Source organism: Vanessa atalanta, chromosome 5, assembly GCF_905147765.1.
Source record: "Vanessa atalanta chromosome 5, ilVanAtal1.2, whole genome shotgun sequence".
Classification (NCBI taxonomy): domain Eukaryota; kingdom Metazoa; phylum Arthropoda; class Insecta; order Lepidoptera; family Nymphalidae; genus Vanessa; species Vanessa atalanta.
In genome coordinates this window covers 6,611,830-6,632,298 of record NC_061875.1, presented here as the reverse complement: position 1 = coordinate 6,632,298, position 20,469 = coordinate 6,611,830, and the positions used below count along the sequence as shown (strand labels likewise).

Below are 20,469 nucleotides of genomic sequence, written 5' to 3'. Positions count from 1 at the left end.
TTGTCACAAATATTCTATTTAATTATTGAACGGCTCTGGATAAAAGTCTTTTTAACAATAATTTTATTTTTCGCACTCTATTTATTATTTTGCAGACATAATACACAACTATTTATTATTTTGCAGAACATTTCCTATAAACGATAAGGTATCTTCTCTTAAAAGGGATCTTTGATCTCTTTATATGAATATTTTATCCTCTGCAAATATAATTTATTTAACATTCAAAAAAACATAACATACGATATCCCAGGTAAAAAACCAAAATAATTATTAATTTAATTAAAGGCATTTAGCCTATATATTTCAGAACTTAACTAACATTTATATCGATAACCAATAGTATCGAATAATTATTATTGTTTTTTTTTAAGCCAATGGCTATGGTTTGAATATACAAATGCTGACTCGTAAATCGTAACATTACAACCCATTGAGTGTCTAACAATTGTCAAACGCTGTGAAACGTCAAACATCCCTAAAGACTTTCAGTAGAGTTGGGCTCAGAATAAAATATGTCGAAATCAAATATCTGTGTTGGGTTTTAATCGACATCAAATAGATTCACTGTGTGTCTCTGATAAAGTTACGGATTTTGTTCATCACTTTAACCTGAGAAGTTTTTATTTTCAAAATGATAGAACCTAACAGCATTAATTTGTCATCCTGTCGAATATGTTTATCGAACAAGAGACCCTTGTGTCCATTATTTAAATATAAGCTTTCTGGGAATTATGCAGAAATGCTTACAGCAATAGCAGACGTTAAGGTTAGCGTTTGTGTATATTTAATGCTCAGAGGTAGCAAATGTATTACCGGCATCACTATACTTCATGAAATTCTGCTAATACAAATTAGTATCGTGGTTTTTTTATGCTTTCATATAGAGAAAACTAAACTGTGATGTTGTTATATACCTGTATTGTTTTCGAATAAAATTTGACCACAATCACATGATTAAGGTTTTCTTAATAAGGTGCAAATTTTTAATTGTTAAATAAAATCCAAAATAACTAAAAAAAATATATTTGTACTAAAATATTGTAAATCTTCTAATTTATTGCTAAATAATTATCGGTTTGTTTTGAATTGAAAATAAACTAATAATATTTTATATCGTTAGGTTTCCTCAAATGATGGCTTACCTGAGAAAATATGCAACAAATGTTGTACATCTTTGGAAAAGGCTTTCCTTCTCAAAAACGTTGCAGAGAGGTAAGTGTTGGATTTATTGATATTGCATATAAATCATAATCAATAACTTTTAAGTAAAGTAAAATGAGCTAATCTATATTACAGTAAAATTTACTGTATTATATAAATATTTATTTCTATAAAATTTCAATGTATTGTGCATAAATGAATTTAATTTTATTAAAGGTCTGATCGTGAGTTAAGAAAACTTATTGCAAAAGCGAGTAGAAATGTGCCAACTAAAAAAATTGCATTTGATTCTTTTACTGATATTAAAAGTGAAATTGGACCTTTAACCATTAAAAATGAACCAAAATGGGAAATGGAAATAGATGTCCTCGATAACCCTAATGAAGTGGTGAAAGTTGAAACTATTGATGGTAAAGATATTGTTATAGCAGATACAGTTATAAGGAAAGTGGAGTCCGGAAATGGCTTTAATATATCTCGCGAAAATTCACAGACTTTCAATATTGATGTAAGTTTGTGTAAGGATTGTTGACTTTTTCATATATTTAATGTTTTTTTATTAAACTAATAAGATAAACCAAATACTAATAATGGTAAATAATTAAGATGTTTTATTATTTACATTATTTTTATATTTGTTGAATTATAAATTGGTTCTTAAATTATAATTTCTGAACAATTATAACTAAATTGAATACTTTTGAGAAATGATATTCAATGTTTAAGTTGCCTATTAAAATATATTAAGTTTAATTTAAAATTAATTAATAAACTATGATATGATTTTTTTATCATTAGCATACCTCTCTCCCATGTTATATTTGCTAAATCATTATAAATATATACTTATAATGTATAACTTTGTTGCACAATAATATTTTGTATATTTATAACCAAAGGCGGTACAATAAAATATTTTAACATAATATTAACTATTACTTTTATATATGTTTATTCTAGGCTGAATATTTAGATGATGACATATATCAAGATGATGATGATGATGATTATGTCCCGCCTTCAGAGAAGCCCAAGAGTAAATTTAAAAAGCCAAAGTTGTCAGAAATTAAGGTGTTTAAGGCTAAAAAACCAGTTGTAAAAAAAGTAAGGGTTGTTAGACAATTTAAACATGATCATGATGATTCTTCAGGTGGCGATGAAAAGAAATCTACTACTATTACTTGTTGTAAGTTTTTTGAATGGTATCTGATATTACTATTTACCTTTTTTTAAAACTATTTTAAATTAATAATTATACTATATATAAGTTGTCTGATAACATATACAACAGATGAAAAATATATATTTAATTTTATATCAATATATAGCTAATGGTAAATTAAATAATCCTTTTATTATTTTTGCATAGAGCCTTACTGATATATTGCCTTGTTTTTTACAGATCCAATAATGAAAAATGGTGCAAAAGGACCACCCATACTCTTGAAGAGACCAAAAGATGCTACATTATTAAAAATTCATCCAAATTACAAAGCCAGAACTTCAGGAAAGTCTGATAGTAGGATAATAAGACGAGATATTTCTATAAGAAGGGTGAAAAATACAAAGCCTATTTCAAAAGAAAGAGAAAAGCTTGTATGTCCAGTCTGTGGTATACTGACATATACTCTTGGCAATCATATAGCAACTCATGAAGGTATGTGAACTATAGTATTTTCTTTTTATTTAATAAATCAAATTAAATTTACATATTATGTAAACAAATATTTAAAAAAATAAGTTAAATTTATGCTTAACATATTTTTTTTAGAATAAATCTTTTTTTTTAAATCTAATTCTTTACACATGTTACTTTCACCTAAATTTTATATAATAATTGATTGCAATATAAGTAAATAAATACAGTTCTAAGGTTTTGTTATAGTTTTTATTGATATTTAATGGCAATTCTTTCAGAAAAAAAGAAGTACACTTGCTCTGATTGCCCACGATCCTTTGTACAAAAAAGTAATTTATTAGTTCACCTTAAACAGCATACTGGAATTAAAGACCATATTTGTGAAATTTGTGGTGCAGGGTTCTACACACAGAAATCACTAGTGAGGTAATTAAAACATATTTGATAAATAATCTATTATTTAATACATTTTATGGTAACAGTGATTTACTTCAGTTCAGACAATAATCTACTATATTGCTTTTTTTAGACATAACCTGATTCATAAAGGAGAGAGACCATTTCAATGCAATTTGTGTTCCAAAAAATTTATTGCAGTAAGTTTATGTGTTGTTATTTTTATTGTTAAGTAAAATATAATTACAAACTTGAATTAATATTAGTACAAAAATCATCATTACAATTCAAATGTTTAAATAAATATTCACACTTATGCAATGTAAATAAAATTTTCATTTATCAAGTCAGTACATTTTTAGATACCAAGTAATGTCTTCTATTGTATTGATTCCATTATGATCTGTATCTGTTATTAATAAGCTTGTATTTGTTTCTATTATATTGTAAAATATACTTATATTTCCAGCGTTGTGATCTGAACCGTCATCTTCGTATTCACGCTGGATACAAACCATTCAAGTGCGCGACCTGCACCATGTCTTTCAATGCGAAGCACCAACTGCAGAATCATGAGCGTATGCACACCGGCGAACGCCCTTACTCCTGCCAAGTGAGTCTGAGTACTAGTGATATTAAGAGGTCGTATGAGTTCATTAACCACACAAGATTGTTTTGTTTGCCATCATGGATTATTAAAGTGATGATTAGGTGCGTACTTGTGGCATGTGCGTAGTGTTGGCCTTTATCGCCATGGCTAAATATTGGTCATATAAAGAATTTCATAAACGAAACTAATGTCTGTCGAGAGCTTTTATAAGCTTTACGCATTCGCATATAGCCTATTCCAATGGAAGTAGGAAAAAAGATAAACAAATCCACTTGAATTTTACTTCCAAAACTCGGTTTAACCTATAAAAGTTTCGTCGTTTAAAACGACATTTTTTTTCGCAAATCCATAGTGAATATTATATATTGCGTCAATTTTCTGTCAAATATTTATCTGGCTTTTCTCCTCTTATGGTTGGAATAGAGTATATAGTATGTCTCTTTACATGCAGTCAAAGTCAAAGTCAAAAATCTTTATTCAATATAGAAGTGTTTGCACTTGCTTATTGATTGTCAAAAATCTACCACCGGTTCGGAATTTAGCACCTCGGACCTGAGAAGAACCGGCGAAAGAAACTCAGCGGGATATATATTTTTTTCATTTTTTTTAACCATTTTCCATGTAGGTACAATGATAAGTATATATTAGTTGTTTGAAACAGCCTGGAGGCGATCATTTCATTCCCAAGGTGTGCAGTCAACTAAAAAGTCATTAGTGTTGTAATATCCTTTAGCACACAAACGCTCTTTAACGACTCTTTTGAATTTTATAATTGAATAATTTTGAACGTTTTCTGGGATCCTGTTGTAAAAACGTATACATTGCCCCAAAAAAGAGTTACTAACCCTGTGTAATCGGGTACTTGGAGTAACAAGTTTATTCTTGTTCCTAGTGTTAATAGAATGTACGTCACAATTTCTGGGAAAATCATTTATGTTTTTGCGTACATACATAACATTATCAAAAACAAATTGAGAAGCGACAGTCATTATTTTAATTTCTTTAAATTTACCTCTTAACGAAACTTTTGGGACCAGGTTATAAATTGCACGAATAGCCCTCTTCTGCAGTACAAAAATAGTATTAATGTCAGCTGCATTACCCCAGAGTAGGATGCCATACGACATTATATTAAATTGAATTGTACATAAGTCATCTATAAATACTATAATACAAAGTTGCTTGTCTCTGTATCTCTGCTATCTTCTTTTAAACCATTCGACGAATTTTGATGCAGTTGACGAGTAAGGTTTTTATAATTTCTAAATTTAAGCTAATTATGCATTTATATAATGTACTAGACAATGGTAGGTCTTAAAAATGACTACGAAACATTCCACGATCGCAAGTGTTTTTCTTCTATGATTTTTGACCCACATACATACATTAATAATTATAGTGAGTTGACGATTTGCTAAATATTATTTGTTCACAGTTAGTATAATTTTGAAAAAATGTAGTAACTTCATTTATTTCATATCTTTTTTACAATTGTATACCATTTAAATGTTGCGATTGTTGAAATTGGTCATTTCCAGGTCTGCAGCGTGGCGTTCAGTTACAAGGTGAACCTGAACAACCACGTGTTCAAAGTCCACGGCATCAACCTGAAATTCAAGTCGATCCACACCGTGACCGACGAAGTGCTGAGACGGGAGATGGGCATGCTGAACGAGGCGCGCGAGGCCATCGCGCACATCATGCCGCAGCTCGGGGACGTGCCCACGCCGGCCGCGCACGAGACCGTGCACCACACGACGGACTACAGTGTGTAGCGTGACTAGTGTGCGTCGGCGTGTGTTGAATTGTTCTACTTAGTTCGTCGGTCGCGTGATATACCGACCCGTCGGCTGATCGGCGAGTTTTGTGAAAAAATATTGATGTGCCGAGAGGTGTCCTCGTTCGTCGTACATGAGAAGGATATCATATTTTTTTATTTAAATAAATATGTAGTCTACCAGAAAATTGTGACCTATATTTCTGTGATGTTGAAACTTCCATTTAAGAACTTGTTTTAATCCAATACTAAAAGTGTAGTTAAATATATTTTTATAGTTTAGCAATTTTATAAGAAAGAATTGAGCTGAAATTATGCGCAATCCTAAGTCAAAGACAAATGAATACGATTAACGTAAGAAGTTTCAATAATTTAATTGGTTATCAGTATGTATCCAATTGTTAAAGAGAAGCTGAGAAAATACTGAAATACTTAAAAATATATTTTAGGGCTTCTATAAAATAACTTAGGAAACAATAAATTCGTCAATATGATACTGCCTCCCATTATTATTATTCTTTGTATATAATTTTGACCATATTTCATACAACATGTACATAATTATTAGTTTAAGACGTTGAAAAGGTTGTGTTTTAAAATATGAGAAGTCAATTTTTTTTTCATTTTAAAACCTAAATATGGTTTACTTATGAAAGTTTTGATTAGTTATAAATATTTTTTAAAGTGAATAAACTGTTTAAATAAATGTTTTTATTATTTTTTACATAACAATGCATATTTAAATACTATTTTCAGCTCCCACATATATAACAAATTACTTCGTCTTAAACAAATGCAACAACATTCTACGTTAATTAATATAATAATCCTATTGTTTCTAACAAAACAAATTATGTAAAAACAAAAGGACCATGTTGTGCAGAAACGTACCAACCCAAAGAAGCACAAAAAATTGTTAAGATTTAAAAAAGAAAAACCATAATTATAGTGTTAATTTGTTTAGAATTGAAAATATATTTCATACCATATTTTTATTTTATAAAATTGTTTTTCTTAGTAGTTTACTTTTATTAGTGCTCCTGTGTGTTGGTACATTTCTGCACAAAACGGTTCAATTTATAGTCATTATAATTATAAATATAACTAAAAAGAGATCATTTTTAAGTCAATACATTTTTCATATTTGTTCAAAATCATATGGTAATTTTTTTTTATGACATGTTTTAATTTTAATTTACGCAAATTAAAATTTTTAATTGTTTTATTTTTTTAACTGTATAATCGTAATACTTATACATGATTCACATTCTGTATGATCTTTTAGAATGGGATCTTCCATAATCTAATCGTTAGAGATTGTCAATCGTTATTTTAGTCAGTGTAGTCTCTAACGCACATACATCCGACAGTTACGAGTTTTTTCACGGCGACCCATCTCTTCATGAGATCGTCGGGTAGTTCATCTTGAGATTCCTCGTCAGTATTTCGCTTTCTTTTTAATACAGTTATCTGTAAAAATCAATGCTATTTTCATTTTATTTTAACAATATATTTATAGGGCTTGAGGAAACAATAAGTTTATGAGGTAATTAATTAATTTTTACATGTGTTAAGTTTTTGTTTATTATGCATTATGATACAAAGTACTTCATAATGGAAATGATTATTTGTATAATATGTAAATTTTTGAAATCAATTTGAGAGTGAGTTGGGGAATACTAGCTTCAAAAATTTCATAGACATATAAATGCAATTATTTAAAATTTTTTAACAGCACCATATACAACTTTTCACAAATTAGTATAATTTTTAAATACTTACGTTATGAACACGTTTGTGGCAACCATAAGGTGAGGGGCATAGGCTTTTATTGCAGATTCTGGTTTCGATGGAGCGAGGAAAATAATCGTCACCCAAAATTATTGGTTTCTTCTAAAAATTATTAAACCGTTAAAATAACACATATTAATATATTTTGGTTTTAATTTAGGTACTTACGGTTTCCTCTTCACAACTACAAGGTATATCTTTTCCATCTCCCTGCTGAAATAAACATGTAATTTATTTATATTAAAACTATTTTTTTTTGAGCCGAGATGGCCCAGTGGTTAGAACGCGTGCATCTTAACCGATGATTTCGGGTTCAAACCCAGGCAGGCACCACTGAAATTTCATGTGCTTAATTTGTGTTTATAATTCATCTCGTGCTCGGCGGTGAAGGAAAACATCGTGAGGAAACCTGCATGTGTCTAATTTCAACGAAATTCAGCCACATGTGTATTCCGCCAACCCGCATTGGAGCAGCGTGGTGGAATATGCTCCAAACCTTCTCCTCAAAGGGAGAGGAGGCCTTTATCCCAGCAGTGGGACAATTACGGGCTGCTTATGTTTATGTATGTTATGTAAAACTATTTTCTATTTCACTTTTACCGGTTGTATCTAAATTTAAAATTATTAGTAATGCCAAAAACAATTTCATTCCGACTATAACAGTGAGGCTGAAGACGGAAGACAATCTATAGATTTTTTCTGCTCTTATGAATGTATCTAATGCAACGGTTGTCATGATTGTATGTCGCGCTATTATTTTATGAAGGAAATTATGCTTTTATAGTTGTCCATAATTTTCTGCCTAATTCGTTATCCGCCATTCTAAGTATATTATTTGTAAACCACAGAAGTGTTTTGTAACAAATTCGCAATATACTATTCTTAGACTATTTTATAAATGACAATATAGTTAACACAACTCGTGTATTTTTTACAAACCCGTACGAACTTTTGAACGAACCGCTAAAATTATCAGAAACTCCTCAAGTTCTTAGAAATGTTTGGTGTCATCCGCGCTATATTTGTTCTTTATTGTCAAGAAATATGTATCCAGTACAGTTTGTTTGTTTTATTATACAAAACAGTGTTTATTTATGAGTCAACGGCTAGGCCAAACATTAACCAAAGCGAAATTGAAAATTATAGTGATGTACCTAGATCTGTATTTGTTTCGTAGCTATTACAATCTCGATCAAAAATAAAGTTTAAGTTTTATACTTACACCATATTGCTCCCTTTTAATATTTCCTCTCCTGGTCCTTGTTTCGACGGAATTGTCTAATAAAATAATATCGTTTCTTATCATATTGGCGTAGTCTACTATAAATGCTGGTAATTCTTCAGTATTAGCATTAGGGTCGAAAGGCTCAGTGACATATGTTACTCCTAATTCAGCATCGTCCATGTCATTGTTTAAAGCTCTTTGTAGAACATAGTTTTGTCTCATACGGGTTCTCTGATTTTGAACCATAAACTCATCAATATTGGATGTCTTTTTGAAAGCATTAGTTGGAACTGATAGTTGTATAGTGATCAGAGCCGCGGCACATGTTTGAAACAGCAGAAGTGATAATCTTATCTGCAAATATTCGTTTAATTTTAAATCAACAAAACTATTATTTTTTTTGGGTTTTTAACGAAAACTACGAATTCACACTAATTGTTAAAACAAATATGAAAAAAAGTAATGAGAAACGGGTAAACCCTACCATGATTATAAATATCTTGGCTGCTGCTGTTACAGGAATGATCATAGATTTCATTTTCTCTACTTTATATACCATGATTTGATTGAAAGGTGTTTGAATAGGTCCATTAGTGTCGAATAACTTGATCGTAATTGATACTGGCATTTTAGTAAAGGTATTAAATGATACCATTTCATTGTCTCGATGTGCTATTGTTTCATGATATTGTTGGGTTTACTTAAGAGAGATTTTATCTTTCAAGTTTTTCTCGTGCTTATATCAGAATTTGCTATAGATATCTACATAAGTGCCTCTAACTGCGGGAACGTGCAGTTGTAGTCAGAAGACTACAAGTTACCAAATATATATAGAGTGTTTATGATATTTATTGTGAATACATGAGATATATATTTAACTTTTGTTTTATAAATCATCTATTTCAATAAATAAGGAGACGTTTTTGTTGTGTATCCTTACCGAAAAAACTACTAAGCCAATTTACATAAAACTTATAACAGAAGGCGCAGCGCGTTTCGGAGAAGGTTTTAAGCAAGTATGTATATGATACGTGGTTAAGCAGGACAATGTATGTCGATGGTTTTACTTGTAATAAATGTATAATATATTTACCTTTATTATACAATAATTAGACTAATCGACAATGCTGTAGCTTGATACGTGAGAGTTGCAAGTTCATGTGTGTTTCTAAGGGACTGTTGATAGAAAACATTACGTTGATAAATTATACTATTGGATAAAAATAGATAAGATAAATTTAATTCACACCGTACCGGGCACATCTGAAATCGTCATAACTATTGGTATTGAAAATGTAGAGTAATTTGTAAACTATTATATCATTGGAGGCTTGTACAACATTGTAGTGTTGTTTAGTGTCTATTTAAATAGATATCACAAATGAGATGAAATTAATTATTAACTTTTCCTGATCAGCTGTTCAACATTTGAGATATGGATTACCTATGAGGTTAAAAATGGATACAATTATTTCAATCAATTAAAAATATAATGTTGTCTTAGATTTTCGCGATTATTACACATTGAAATAAAACTAGTTTTTTAACGGATTTAATCGCGTATATTAATTATTTTTAACATCCCGACGTTTCGAGCACTTTGCAGTGTTCGTGGTCACGGGCAGACTAAGGTGACATTTGTCTGTTCGAATTAAAAAGAAAAATATTATTAACAACTACCGCCAACGATTTCTTAATTGGTATCTTGAGTAGCGTTCCGGTTGCACGCAGAAGGCACTAACTGTATCCTTAGGTCTTGCAGTCTGTTGGATTTGGGATTTTAAATTTTTAATAAGTGGATCCCAAGTGTTAGAAAGTCTCCAACCATCTTCTCTATTGAAGTTCGGATGTTTTTAAATTTCAATAGCCTCGCGTATCATTCTAGGAATGAATCTGTGTTCTCTAGCGAGGATCTGTGGTTTATCAAATCGAATAAAATGGTTAGGTTTATCCAGAGCATGTTCACAGACTGCAGACTTTGAAGAACGCCTATTTTTGACATCTCCTATATGTTCCTTGACCCTAGTACCGATACTTCTCTTTGTTTGACCTATGTAAGATAAACCACACTCACATTCGAGTTTATATTAAAAATATTTGATTTACAAATTATAATTTCATTCATTCATCATTTTTTTTTTAGCATTAGCAGCCCGTATATGTCCCACTGCTGGGATTAAGGCCTCCTCTCCTTTGAGGAGAAGGTTTGGAGCATAATCCACCACGCTGCTCCAATGCGGGTTGGCGGAATACACATGTGGCAGAATTTCGTTGAAATTAGACACATGCAGGTTTCCTCACGATGTTTTCCTTCACCGCCGAGCACGAGATGAATTGTAACACAAATTAAGCACATGAAATTTTAGTGGTGCCTGCCTAGGTTTGAACCCGAAATCATCGCTTAAGATGCACGCGTTCTAACCACTGGGCCATCTCGACTTATAATATTCATAGCGTACTTAATTATACAAATGGTTATGTTTTACTTGAATGGCTCTGTTTAGTGTATTGGTAGGTGCCTACTATCGAGACATGAAGTGAGCTCAAATCACATACATTTTTTTTTAATAAATTAAATTATATATATGAAATACTAGCGACCAACCCCGGCTTGTCACGGGTGCATTGCTGATACTTAATATACAACAAAATTACTTTATTTACAACGCTCACAGCTTTTTGTCATTAGACAATACAAACCGCTATCCATGCATTTAAATCATAAGCTTATATAGGTACAGACAGACAGTGGGAAGCGAATTTGTTTTATACTATGTTGTGATAAGACCAATAATGTTTCCTTATTTGTTGTTGAAATTTTCAATGAATAAGTAACTATAAATAAAATATTATATTCCCGGCTTAAATGAATATAACTTAACATAAATAATAAGTTTTATAATATGTAATAAGGAAAAATAAGTTAAAAAATATTTTTAAATAAGAATTTATGATCAAATATAATGAATCCAAATTAAAATAAACTGTTAATTGACGGAATCGCGATTGAAAGATAAGATCGATATAGAAAATTGTTTGTCTTCAACTCGTGGATAAATAAAAAAAATGGTTAAATTTAACATTTTATTAACAATAAACATAACATTCAAAATTTTATGTTTCATAAATTAACATCAACAACTATTTCTTTGCTTTGCATTACTTTGACGGCTTTTGCGAAAGCCAGTGCACCTTGCGGCCCTTGAAAATAGTCCAATGGTTCTCTTTCTGTTTTAATTCCATGCATACGTAAAATAAGATCTTTCATCAATATTTGCTCTTGCTTTAATACCTCTTCGTTCATTACATTTACTGGTCTGCGGTCCACGAGTACACCGTGTTTTTTTAGGCAGTGCCTGTTAAAGTCTCGCTTGTAACTATAAGGCTGCGAACAAAGCTGAATAAAAAAAGTATATAAATTATTATTTTTTAATTAATTTATTTATTTAGAAAAACACAATATGTAATATATATATGCGCTGTTTAACCTAGAACCACCAACATTTGTGTATGGATTTGAAAAAAAACTGTAATACAGTCAAATTACTGACTACAAGGGATATGACTTTTTAACTCCTCGTGATGCAATAATAATTCCAACAATCATTTATTTAACAGTGTCTACGAGCGAAGTAACCACTTACCACCAGGTAATCTGTCATTAATCTGTCATATGCCTATCCATGGTTGTAGTAGTTGAGGAAAGGGGCGGATACGTAAGACATTTTTCTATTTCATACCTGACATATAATAAAATTGGAGTGTGTATTTGTAATTAAAAAAAAAACTGCTTTTTACTAAATGTGTATATGTGTACACGGTACATTTACCAAAATAATGTTCCGGCTAATCTCTGGACTTTCACTAGCATATAACTGTTATATTTAGAATTATATACGAAATAATAATAAAGTCACGCTGCTATGTCCTAATACTGTCCAGTACCGCGCGCAACCCTTGCGCATGTCACCACTCCTTTACGTCGAGTGCGTCCTACCAACGACTTAATATCACTAAAGCTGCCTAATAGAGAACTCATAAGTTAAAGTAAAATCTGCGAACTAAACAATAGCACGAAGTCGCGGGCACAATTAGCACCTAATACACCTAGCGAAAAAATATTTTATTTTTTACCTGTTAAATGTTTCCAAAAAATAAAGTAAATGTTATCCATTGAAATCGATTTTTTAAAATTATTTTTATATATTTATCCTCCTTTTGCGTTAGTAAAAACCGTTTCCGTGTTTGATCACTATTTCGTGGTATCGGATTGCGGTGACATCGGTCTAAAAGTTTGAGGGTGCAGGATGTCTATCTTATTAGCCGAGAATTAATAGGACATACATATTTACCGCACACAAGAAATACGTGTTCTAGGTTTCGTAAGCCATTTTTCTTTAGGGTAAATAAATATTTAATAGATAATTATATTATTTAGCTGGGTGAATCAGGCCTTTTGAATGCTTTTTATTGTTTATGGTGATCATAAATACAGGGTTATTGGTAATTCGACGACTTCCCGTTAGGAGGTGATAGGGGTGACTAGTTGCAATAATTTTAACCCCCATATGTAGTAAGATTGTAGATAAGTTTAGTAATCTATGATAATGTCTAAAACTAGACAGTCTAACATTAAAAAAATTACAGTACATTGAAAAATTAATGTATTTATTTATCGAGGTTCCTATCCTACTTTCTTGTAACTCACCACTAGATGGAACTGCAGTTCATCAACTTATGTAGCTTTCAATCGATCGTAACAATACAGACAGTATGACGTATGTTGGATTTCGCTAGTATAGATAAAATAAACGATTTTGCGTACCTCACATTTGTAAGGTCTTTCTCCAGTATGTACGCGGTAGTGATGTTGGAACGCGTACTTTGTAGCGAAAGACATCTTGCACATTTCACAATTGAATCGTTTCGCAAAATTATGCACGAGCATGTGTCGGTGCAGACCACTTTTCTAAAATAAATACGAACATTAAATTTATTTTGTGTACTTAATTACAAAAATATTTAGTCCAGGTCTGATCATGAGATTATAATATCTAATTCGAAATATATTTCTCCTCCCACGATTTCACTGGGAGGGGGGCAGCTATTAGGTTTCCTATGTTCTTTTCTAGAACCCTGAAAACGTATATGCGATATTACATGCTGGTTGATTTCGTAGTTAAGACATCCAAGCTTAACGAACAAACATTTTTTTTCTCAAATGGTAATATAATAAAATGATTCATTAAATAAGATTACCATACCCATTTGAAGGTTTTTTCGCATATTTTACAGGTAAATTCTCTGACATCTGTATGAGCTACCATATGTCTGAAACAATGTAAGTTAAGAGATTCACACATACAAATACAGTTCCAAATTAAAAATATGTAAAAAAAGAAAAGTTGTTGTATTTATAACAGTTCATTTATAGCTCTTGTTTGAGGCCACAGTTCAGCTGATGCCTCTTTATGTGTATGTACGTAATGTTCATTTGTTCGATTGTCGTATCTTGAGGACAGATAATCGACCCGACGGACAACTCTAAACCAATTTAATTCCATGCAAATTATCTGTATATTGGTATGGTTCCACCCACTCAACATATAATCTACCACCAAGTAGCAATACTTTGTATTATAGTGTACCAGTTTTTAGAAAGAGGGTGTAATATCCGAATTTCATCCACACTACCTCGATGTCCGGATATCCACAACATCACGACTTTTAAGACATTTTCTCTAGCGGATTTTCTGAACCGATACGACTTTCTTTCAAGAAAAGAGCCTTTCCTTAGCCGGCACACACCTGTTCGCCCCCAGATATTACAGATGTCCCTGAGCGGTTGTAGTCAATCATCAGGTGCTCACCCGACTCCTGATAGTTTGCCACAAATGCCATAAAAAAAACTACAGTTTAGTCTCTTGTGAGTTGTGCCTAACAGGGAACATAACATCTCAGTTTTCAAGGTTGGTGGGCATGGGCGAATGGTCCGCCTACTTATGACATAAAAGGCCTACCTTGCTAATGCTCCCTTAAAACAAAAACTGGCAATGCAGAGGTCACATTTAAATTTTGGATCCATATAATGCGTCTTCATATGCGTCTCTAAGTTTTTTTTTGTGTAAAAGCTTCTGTTACAGTTGTTGCAGCTAAACTTCCTTTCAGCTAAAAAAAAGTAGTATCGTGTAATTCATATATTCAATCTCATTTAAAAATCAATAGCTATTAAAAAATGAAAACATTAAGTTTCTCTGCATAAATATAAGAAATCAACGAAAATTAATTGTTACTATAAATGTTACTACTATAAATGTTGCAAGACATATAATATTATAGATCTATTCATTTACGAAGAACAGATATTATCAAATTTGTATATTTCTTACACCGAGGGCGTCCCTAAAACTACGGAACACCGCACTCGAACCTGGGACCCGACATCGCGGAGCTATTTTACATGAATGCGTGCCTTCGTAAGTAAACAGATCTATATGATTTATTATTTTAAAATTTATAAAGAATTATTCATTTATTAAATAAAACGAGCCGAGATGGCCCATTGGCTAGAACGCGTGCATCTTAACCGATGATTTCAGATTCAAACCCAGGCAAGCGCAACTGAATTTCATGTGCTTAATTTGTGTTTATAATTCATCGCGTGCTCAGCGGTGAAGGAAAACATCGTGAGGAAAAATGCATGTGTCAAATGAAAAAATAAAATAAAAAAATGAATTATAGCTGTCAATTATAAAAATTAAAAATTTTAGGAAACAATTGTCATTTACCTGTATGTTGTAACATATGACTCCTTATAGCTTTAGTCTTTTTCCCACAGTATGGACAAATATCTTCTCTCAGTGTATGTGGTTGATCTTGGATTTTACTTCTTAGTTTGTTATTTTTTGGGATGTTAGTTTTTATTACTCTCAAATCTTTTTGATATACTGGTTTTATACAAATACTTTTTTTATCATTTTCTTAAATAAAAAATAAACACTGTATTATTATAAAAGCTGTGCCTCTATCAATAGATTATAATTATCATATCATAATGTCTGCTTTTTGATCCAGTGGCTACGCTATGAACTTGAAGAATCCAAGGTCCTGGATTCGAAATTATTTTTTAATTGGTCCAACCAATTTTTTTGTCAATAAATTCTCAATAATAATGCAAATTCTGTTAATTGGCAGTGTTGACACACCCATGTTTTAGGAGGCACTTAAAATTTCTTGTCCTACACCTGAACTCTTTGTGGTCATATCACATTTATAATCACATTGAATTATGAGACTGATAAAATTGAGCCCACTTTTGTTGTATACATACTAGTGCACAATAAAATTATAGTACACAAGTATGTATACAAAATAAGTAAGTATATACCATAGGTAGTTGGCTAGTCTCTCGTGACCTGAATGGTATAATATCATGTCAAACTTAATTATCGGAGAAGCTAACCTAGCCTTAAGTAAAGTTTTGTATAAACACACATTTTATAAAATAATAAGAGTTTAGTGAAAAATTTGAACCTTTATTTTTCCTCTTCTCTTTCTTCTTTAATTTATAATTATAGTCTTCATGCTCCAAACTTGTATCGTTTTCAGAAAATTCCATCTACAAATTAACAGAATATACAATTGGTGATGTTTCACTTTATAATGAAAAGTATGTTAAATTTAATTGCTATTTATCATTAATCCAGTTTTTAGAATTAATTCAAATTATGAAACAATATGATGATAATTTGGATGTTTTGGAAGGGGTTTCCAAATGTGTATTGATAATATTTTTATTGAAAAGAGGTTAATGATAAGTTGTCACCCCTGGTAATGTATATAACCACTATAAGAAATATTATTTACCAGTTACATTGCCACCTTGCCAACAACCTTGTGAACTAAGATGTTATGCAAGGGGCATCCCAAGGGGGCAAGGGGAGTCCCTTCAATATGTTTATTATATATATTTAATATGTTCATTATACTCACATATTCATTTTCATTATTTTCATATTTTACAGATTTTAGAAAATCGTCTACCGGTAGGGGTTTGTTTTCTTTATCTTTATTTAGTCTTTTTATTAAAGTATTGTTATAATAGATATGATCACTCTCATTTTTAATAATATTGCAATTTAAGTCACTATTCAAACATTTTTTATCAACTTCAAGTGTAAGCTTAACTTCATCTATAGTATTAAATTTAAACACTTTTCTAATTTTATTTAGCTTTAAATCAGACCTGAAATGAGATAAACATAATAAAAATAAGCTATGTTTTACTTACTACATGTGCACAATCATTTTAATGAATTTAAGTTTATCAATTTATATTATTTGAGTAATTTTAAAATATTCTCACAACTGTTTAGTTTTAGTACAATAAGACCAATGTATTAGTTATTAGTAACTTGAATTAGGAATATTAAAAAGCCCACCTTTCAATCAACAGTTTAAAATCATAGAAATCTTCAAGTTTTTTGCAGCATGAATGACATATCATATCAGTACAATCATTCGCAATCTAAAACATGTTAGATATATTTTGCAATTTATTTAAACTATCGCATAAATTTATATTTTAAAAAGTATGTAAATAAGTATAATAATATCCATGCCTTTACATTTGAGATAGATGCTATAATTGAAGCACAATTTAAACCTTTATCACTATCATTTAAAGGAAACAATATTTCTTTGTTCCCTAAGCATATTCTACAAATAGTCATTTGAGTAGAAAATTATTAAGGATTAAATAACGGTTAAATATTATACGCTTATTATTTACGCTAAAAACAAACAACTTTTTCTTTCAATATTTCGCTTTATATATATATTGGAAAAAGTGCACGATTAACAGTTACATTACATTGTTTTATAATTAAAAATTTAAATAACAATTGACAATTTGAAATTATTTATTGACAAACAATAAGGATGTTATTTATCGATATTATAAGTAATAATATTATTTTTAAAACAGCATTATCGAAACTTCAAATTAATCTTTAAAAATCGTATCCCACATTGTAAGACTAAGGTTTTTTTCTTGTGTTAAAGTTAAAAGTGACTCTTACTCAATTCATTTTTAAAAAATATGATATATATAATTTATATATGTAAGGCGTTCAGTGCCCGATCTTTTTTTCTGCATTTAACTTTGAAGTCTTTCAGAATATGAGAACAGAGAATTGAACTTGAACGTATAAATTTAGCGGTTATAAGCACCAAAAGTCCCGTTAACAAAATACTTACCACATCCCTTGTGTTATAAATAATTTTGATTCTCAATCGTTTATCCTCCGTATGACGTGTTCGCAGTACAATATTATTTATAAGGCTATACCAGAATTAAATCATTTTCATGATTCTTTCCTTAAATTTAATTGTATACTATTCGAATATTACTTTTCCATAACTATAATTAAATATATAATTGCACTATGTACAGTACTCGCAAGTGTGTTTATATCCTTAATAAATAAATAAATTATACTTGACGTGTTAAATTGAAAACTTTTAAGCACGGCAGTGTTGTACGTGCATGTATTTTGTTTGAAATATATTTTTTGAATACGTGACATCCTTGAGCCTTTGAATGAAACTACAGTTTTTATTGAAACAGTTTTTACGTACTCGTACTCTTAAAACACAGCAGGTACATAACTTCACTAGCATGTCCATCTCTAGATGTCTGATTGATAATGTCACTGTCAGTTTCAACCTTGATGTTTTTAAATTTCACCGTTCGCAATTCACGTTTGCTTTTACGTTTATTTGTTATTTTTAGATAGAATTTATCTTTTGGTGTTTGTAATTGTCATCATTTATTTGACTAAAATAATGAATATTCATATATATACTTATTAAAATCAAGCTCGGTATATTTTTTAGATATATGGTATCTATTAAAATTTCGTAGTTATTTTCCTAATAATGGAATTTCCGCCAATTATTGATAAGAATGACTCTTTAAAAGGGTGGACAAAAGAAGAAAAGTTTCAATTATTGCAGGCCTTGAAAGAACATGGATTACATAACATTAAAGAAATTATTAAATGTTTTGTAAACAAAAGTGAAGATGAAATCAAAGGAGCTATAGAATATTACAAGAATAAGGCACTCGTACATCCCAAAATGCAAGAAAAAAAATCAAAGAAATGTAATAATCTTCCAACAATACCTTTAGCTAGCTGGGCAAAATTCTTAATTGAATCTTATGGATTTGAAGATCTACAAACTGAGACAGCTACTGCTTTGCGGATAATAGCAGACTTTGAAGACAAACCACCAGCTGTCTGCACAAATAAGTTTGATTTCAAGAAAATATATCATATGCTTGCTGATGCTTTGGAAGGCAAGCCTATACCACATGACAAACTGACAATGGCTATGTTTGACAAATGTATAGTTGAAACAGCACTTACTAGTAAAGCGTTTATTAGAAGCACAGCATATAAACAGATCTTACAATCAATAAATATTTCCGAAAAAAATATGAATGTTTTAACAAAGCCAACTGAAGATAATGAATTGTCAATTTTAAGACATTTAGCTTCACAAAAAAACTACAATCCACTGAATATACCTGAAAACTATTTAAAATCATCCTCACATACATCATAAGAATTAATTTTTTTGGTAACAGAATCAGTTTGTTCATTGTCTTATGTTTAATTTTTACATATAAGATGAAAATTTAATAAAAAAATGTAATAGCATGTTACTTATGTGTGTATATATAATTAATAAATTATACAAGTTTTTTTTAAGATGAATTTAACCATTCAATAAATTTATTAAATAATCTTAGAGCTACTTTTACTACTTTATCCCAAAATCCAGATTCTTCTCCTGCCTCTTGTGATGAGGGTGTTGGGTATTCATCATCTTCAAGATCTTCGAGCTGTCGTTTTTCTCTTATTAAAGTAGTTGTCTTCAAAAGATAACCTGCAAGAAAAAAAAAAAAATTATTCAAAAAAAAAAAATGGGTTTTAGTTGGTATAAAATTTAAAAGCAATTAAATTATAATAAAAAGAGGATATAATTATGCAAGTATATTAAAAAAATATTAAAATGATTTATTTATTAGTGTATATTAAAAAAATCCAAAAACATCTAAATATACAAAAAATATTATTAACTAGACTATTGTTTTTGACATTAAAATTATGTAAATATGTTTTAATATTAAATTGTACTTACTTGGATTATCAACTGATGACTGAAAATATTGAGCTAAATTAGTAAACTGTATAAAATTTATAAAAACAATTTATAAAAAAATATTTGTTTATACCTGGTCTTGTAATGTAGAATCTATTAATAAAAATAACAAAGCCAGCGATACTGATAAATAAATTATATGATGTCGCATGGCGTTGGCTTCAATTACCACATTAGTAACTGCATGACTTTGAACTTGCGTTTTATACCAAGGCGTGGTAAAGGCTGGGTGTAGCGGAAAATCATGGCTTATAATCATTTATAGTACTTACATACAATAAATGAATACCGAATCGTTGCTTTTTGCTTGTTCTTTTGTTAAATTAGCTACGCCGGTTACTGACGATAACAACACGTTTAAGATAATTTATAAAGAGATGTTAGGTTAATCTCCTTATCTCAAAGGCGGTCCTTTCGCTAGGAAAGCCTATCTATCTATCTATTATCTAAGTTGGTATTATAATTTAATCCAGTCCTAACTGTTATCTATTTTTTTATATACTCTATATTCGCTAAGGATACTTGAGCATGTATAAAATATTTTATTTATTTAAACAAATATAATAAGCATTTTTTTTCACCTACTCATCAAACATTCTACCGCAGGTACCGCCTAACAGTAATATGTACTTGGTGTT

The 20,469-nt window shown here is 30.3% G+C and overlaps 5 protein-coding genes across 7 annotated transcripts; 2 read left to right on the top strand and 3 right to left on the bottom strand.

The window, feature by feature from the left end:
* Positions 1 to 456: 456 nt before the first annotated feature.
* On the top strand, positions 457 to 6,262 carry LOC125064086 (zinc finger protein 287-like). Its single transcript, XM_047670873.1, has 9 exons — positions 457 to 769; positions 1,124 to 1,215; positions 1,381 to 1,672; positions 2,125 to 2,350; positions 2,567 to 2,821; positions 3,082 to 3,229; positions 3,333 to 3,399; positions 3,669 to 3,812; positions 5,348 to 6,262. The coding sequence occupies exons 1-9, from the start codon at positions 635 to 637 to the stop codon at positions 5,582 to 5,584; spliced, it is 1,596 nt and encodes a 531-aa protein (XP_047526829.1). The 5' UTR covers positions 457 to 634; the 3' UTR covers positions 5,585 to 6,262.
* Positions 6,263 to 6,918: 656 nt separating this feature from the next.
* On the bottom strand, positions 6,919 to 9,115 carry LOC125064339 (prothoracicotropic hormone-like). The gene is made up of 5 exons (XM_047671328.1): positions 9,087 to 9,115; positions 8,600 to 8,956; positions 7,546 to 7,590; positions 7,369 to 7,479; positions 6,919 to 7,056 (listed from the first exon to the last, which is right to left on the bottom strand). The coding sequence occupies exons 1-5, from the start codon at positions 9,087 to 9,089 to the stop codon at positions 6,919 to 6,921; spliced, it is 654 nt and encodes a 217-aa protein (XP_047527284.1). The 5' UTR covers positions 9,090 to 9,115.
* A 2,575-nt stretch (positions 9,116 to 11,690) lies between these two features.
* LOC125064278 (zinc finger protein 510-like) lies at positions 11,691 to 18,419 on the bottom strand. Of its 3 annotated transcripts, none has more exons than XM_047671238.1 (9): positions 17,861 to 18,419; positions 17,044 to 17,129; positions 16,595 to 16,847; positions 16,136 to 16,220; positions 15,391 to 15,582; positions 14,623 to 14,770; positions 13,867 to 13,933; positions 13,428 to 13,571; positions 11,691 to 11,999 (listed from the first exon to the last, which is right to left on the bottom strand). In XM_047671238.1, the coding sequence occupies exons 2-9, from the start codon at positions 17,106 to 17,108 to the stop codon at positions 11,724 to 11,726; spliced, it is 1,230 nt and encodes a 409-aa protein (XP_047527194.1). In that variant the 5' UTR covers positions 17,109 to 17,129; positions 17,861 to 18,419; the 3' UTR covers positions 11,691 to 11,723. The 3 variants fall into 3 exon arrangements, with proteins under 3 accessions (XP_047527194.1, XP_047527192.1, XP_047527193.1); XM_047671236.1 differs by lacking the exon at positions 17,861 to 18,419 and adding an exon at positions 17,224 to 17,459; XM_047671237.1 differs by lacking the exon at positions 17,861 to 18,419 and adding an exon at positions 17,230 to 17,459.
* On the top strand, positions 18,328 to 19,321 carry LOC125064280. Its single transcript, XM_047671239.1, has one exon. The coding sequence runs from the start codon at positions 18,542 to 18,544 to the stop codon at positions 19,229 to 19,231; it is 690 nt and encodes a 229-aa protein (XP_047527195.1). The 5' UTR covers positions 18,328 to 18,541; the 3' UTR covers positions 19,232 to 19,321.
* On the bottom strand, positions 19,173 to 20,105 carry LOC125064281. Its single transcript, XM_047671240.1, has 3 exons — positions 19,905 to 20,105; positions 19,811 to 19,829; positions 19,173 to 19,555 (listed from the first exon to the last, which is right to left on the bottom strand). Exons 1-3 carry the CDS (start codon positions 20,088 to 20,090, stop codon positions 19,374 to 19,376), a joined length of 387 nt encoding a protein of 128 aa, XP_047527196.1. The 5' UTR covers positions 20,091 to 20,105; the 3' UTR covers positions 19,173 to 19,373.
* Positions 20,106 to 20,469: the final 364 nt, after the last annotated feature.